Source organism: Carlito syrichta, unplaced genomic scaffold (assembly GCF_000164805.1).
Source record: "Carlito syrichta isolate Samal-C Ts95f unplaced genomic scaffold, Tarsius_syrichta-2.0.1 Scaffold308820, whole genome shotgun sequence".
NCBI classification, from domain to species: domain Eukaryota; kingdom Metazoa; phylum Chordata; class Mammalia; order Primates; family Tarsiidae; genus Carlito; species Carlito syrichta.
In genome coordinates this window covers 318,143-321,243 of record NW_007252916.1, presented here as the reverse complement: position 1 = coordinate 321,243, position 3,101 = coordinate 318,143, and the positions used below count along the sequence as shown (strand labels likewise).

At 48.3% G+C, this 3,101-nt stretch overlaps 1 protein-coding gene across 1 annotated transcript in view; it reads right to left on the bottom strand.

Annotated features, from left to right (window-relative positions):
• Nucleotides 1-1,654, bottom strand: part of F11R (F11 receptor) — a 25,459-nt gene extending 23,805 nt beyond the window's left edge. The window contains exons 1-2 of the mRNA XM_021716461.1: nucleotides 1,582-1,654; nucleotides 119-216 (exon numbers count right to left, since the gene is read on the bottom strand). Of these exons, the coding sequence (XP_021572136.1) occupies nucleotides 119-216; nucleotides 1,582-1,654 (171 nt within the window). The remainder of the gene's footprint in view (nucleotides 1-118; nucleotides 217-1,581) is intronic.
• Between the last annotated feature and the right edge of the window lie 1,447 nt (nucleotides 1,655-3,101).

Genomic DNA, 3,101 nt, shown 5'->3' with positions numbered 1-3,101 from the left:
TGGCCAGGTAAAGTCGCGGCTGTCCTACGCCCGGCCTCGCGGGCACCCGCCCCTGCCCCTGCCCCGGCCGCCTCTGATTGGCCCAGGGCGCCGTCGCGTTGGGAGACGAGCGCCTCACCTTCAGCAGGTGAGGGCCCCCTGATTGGGCAGCGTTCCTGAAGTAGGGACTTGGTGACTGGCTGTCTGAGCTGGAGCTGGAGGACTGAGGAAGTACCTCTAAGGAGGGGGCGGGAGGCCGTCGTGCAGTGAGGTTCCAGGAAACCAGCTTGGTTTGCGGCGTTTGTGTCTGTTAGTTTGAATGTGATTTGCTTGGTGCTGCAGAAACCTTGGTCCCGTCCCTTGGCGAGTGAAAAACATATTAACATGGATACCTTGACACCACCATCCACGGGCTGAGTGAGATGAGCTGCGCCCAGAGGAGGAAAGGAGAGGGGAGCGCCCAGCTGAGAGTGGGAAATACAGAATCAGTCTCTCCCCCCGACCCCCAGCCCGCGCCCTCCCCCTTTCTTTATCCATTTATTTATTTTTCGGAGAAGAAGTCCTCACTATGTTTCCCAGGATAATCTCCAATTCCTGGCCTCAAGCGATCCTCCTACCTCGGCCTCCCAAAGTGCTGGGATTACAGATGTGAGTAACCGCCCAGCCCCAATATCTCAAGAACTTGTACACAAAATACAACCAGATTATACAAACTGAGCTAGATGCTCCAGAAACATCCCTGAGTGACTGTGGATATGCCCCTTATGCATGTTTGATCTGCCAGCAGGGCTCTACATTTCCAATTATTTATCCTCTCACTGTGACTAATAGGTGCTGTCTAAGCCTCTGTTTTTCTGTGGACTATGTTGATACTCAAGCTTTCTGTTAATAGTTTTATTGTGGCTGGGCATGGTGGCTCAGCCTGTAATTCCAGCACTTTGGGAGGCCAAGGTGAGAGGACTGCCTAAGCCCTGGGGTTCGAGACCAGCCTGGGAAACTTGGTGACAATAAATCACACGCACACACAAAAAAAGCTAGGTGGGTGTGGTGGCATGGGTCTGCAGCTCCAGCTACTTGGAAGCCTGAGGTGGAAGGATTGCCTGAGCCCAGCAGGTCAAGGCTGCGGTGGCCATGAGCAGCGTGCCTCTCACTCCAGCCTGGGCAACAAGAATGAGACTTCAACTCAAAAAAAAGTTTATATTGTTATATCTTTTCTTTTCTTTTGAGTTGGAGTCTTACTCTGTATCCCAGGCTGAAGTATAGGCATGCCACCACACCAGGCTACTTTTTAAATTTATTGTAGAGATGAGGTCTCACCAAGTTGCCCAGGCTGGTCTCAAACCCGTGGGCTCAGGCAGTCCTCTCAATTTGGCCTCCCCAAAGTGCTGGGATTATAGGCACGAGCCACTGTGCCCTGCCATTACATCATTTTTAATTGAAACTTATGCTCAGCACCTTTACTACTTGTAATTTCTCTTCTGCAATGATTTAATTTTAACTGTACCAAGTTTATCCGGGTTGCTAGTGGAAAAAAACTTCCTGAACATTATCTGATTGCAAGTGAAAGACATTTTTTAATCCAAAAGAACAGCATTCTCTAACCTTTTGCCTCCTTCGCCTTCACTCTCATTCCCTTGTCTACATCTCTTTGGCCAAAGTCCACTTCTGGCTCCATCCACCGTAAAGCAATGTTTATCAAGTACCTACTGGGGCTATGGGAGAATGCAGACAAATATAAACCATAGTCTCTGACTTCAAGTGGTTTACAGTCTTCTTCCAAGACTAGTACAGGAAACAAGATACTATGTAACCCAAGAGAAACATCGTATTGCTGAATTGAAACAAGTATTTGGGTGCCTGTCAATTGCAAGACTGTTCTTTACCCTTAAAGAAGTTCAAGGTCTTGGGGAGGGAAATAGATACACAAAGTTAAGTTGAAGGGTAGAGGGAGGAGCCTGGCTTGGCCCATACCTGTAGTCCCAACTGCTTCTGTCGTCCCAGCTGCTCCCAGGCTGAGGCAAGAGTATTGCTTAAGCCCAGGGGTCCGAGGCTGCAGTAAGCTATGATTGCACCACTGCACTCCTTCCTGGGCAACAGAGCGAGACCTTGTGTTTTTTGTTTTTTTTGTTGTTGTTGTTTTAGTTAGGGTCTCACTATCACCCAGGCTGGAGTGCAGTGACACATTCACAGCCACCACAGCCTCGACCTGCTGGACTCAGGCGATCCTTCCACCTCAACCTTCCAAGTAGCTGGAACCACAGGCACGCACCACCATGCCCAGCTAATATTTTGATTTATTGTAGAGATGAGGTCTCACCAAGTTGCCCAGGCTGGTCTTGAACCCCTGGGCTCAAGCAATCCTCTTGCCTCTGCCTTCCAAAGTGTTGGGATTGCAGGTGTGAGCCACCACTCCCGGCTGACCCCATCTCTCAAAAAAAAAAAAGAATGCATTCACAAAAAGAATAGTAGCTATATTACACTATTGAGTTATATTCCATTTACAACAAAGCATAACTTATAAGCCTTTTCTTTTCTTTTTTGAGTTGGAGTCTCACTCCATCACCCAGGCTGGAGTACAGTGGCACACTCATTGCCACTCCAGCATCAACTTGCTGGGCTCTAGCAATCCTTCCTCCTCAGCCTTCCAAGTAGCCAGAACTAGAGGCATGTGCTATCACACCCAGCTAATTTTTTATTTATTGTAGAGACGAGGTCTGCCCGAGCTGGTCTCGAACCCATGGGCTCAGGCAATCCACTTATCTCGGCCTCTCAAAGTGCTGGGATTATGGGCTGAGCCACCGAGTCCAGTCACCTTTTATTTTTACTTGGACTACTCCCACATGCTATACTTGTGCAGTTCTTTCTTAACCAAAGTACATTTGCATTTATTCCTACTCAATTTGAATTATTTTGTTTTGAAAAAAATATTATTAATGGCCAAGTGTACATGAAATAATGTTAATAATATTAAATAAAACAAAGACATAGCTGGGCGTGGTAGCACGCGCCTATAATTCCAGCTACCTGGACAGTTGAGGCGGAATGATCCCCAGAGCCCAGCAGGTTGACGCTGCGGTGGCCGGGAGTGTGCTACTGCACTCCAGTCTGGGTGACAGAGTGAG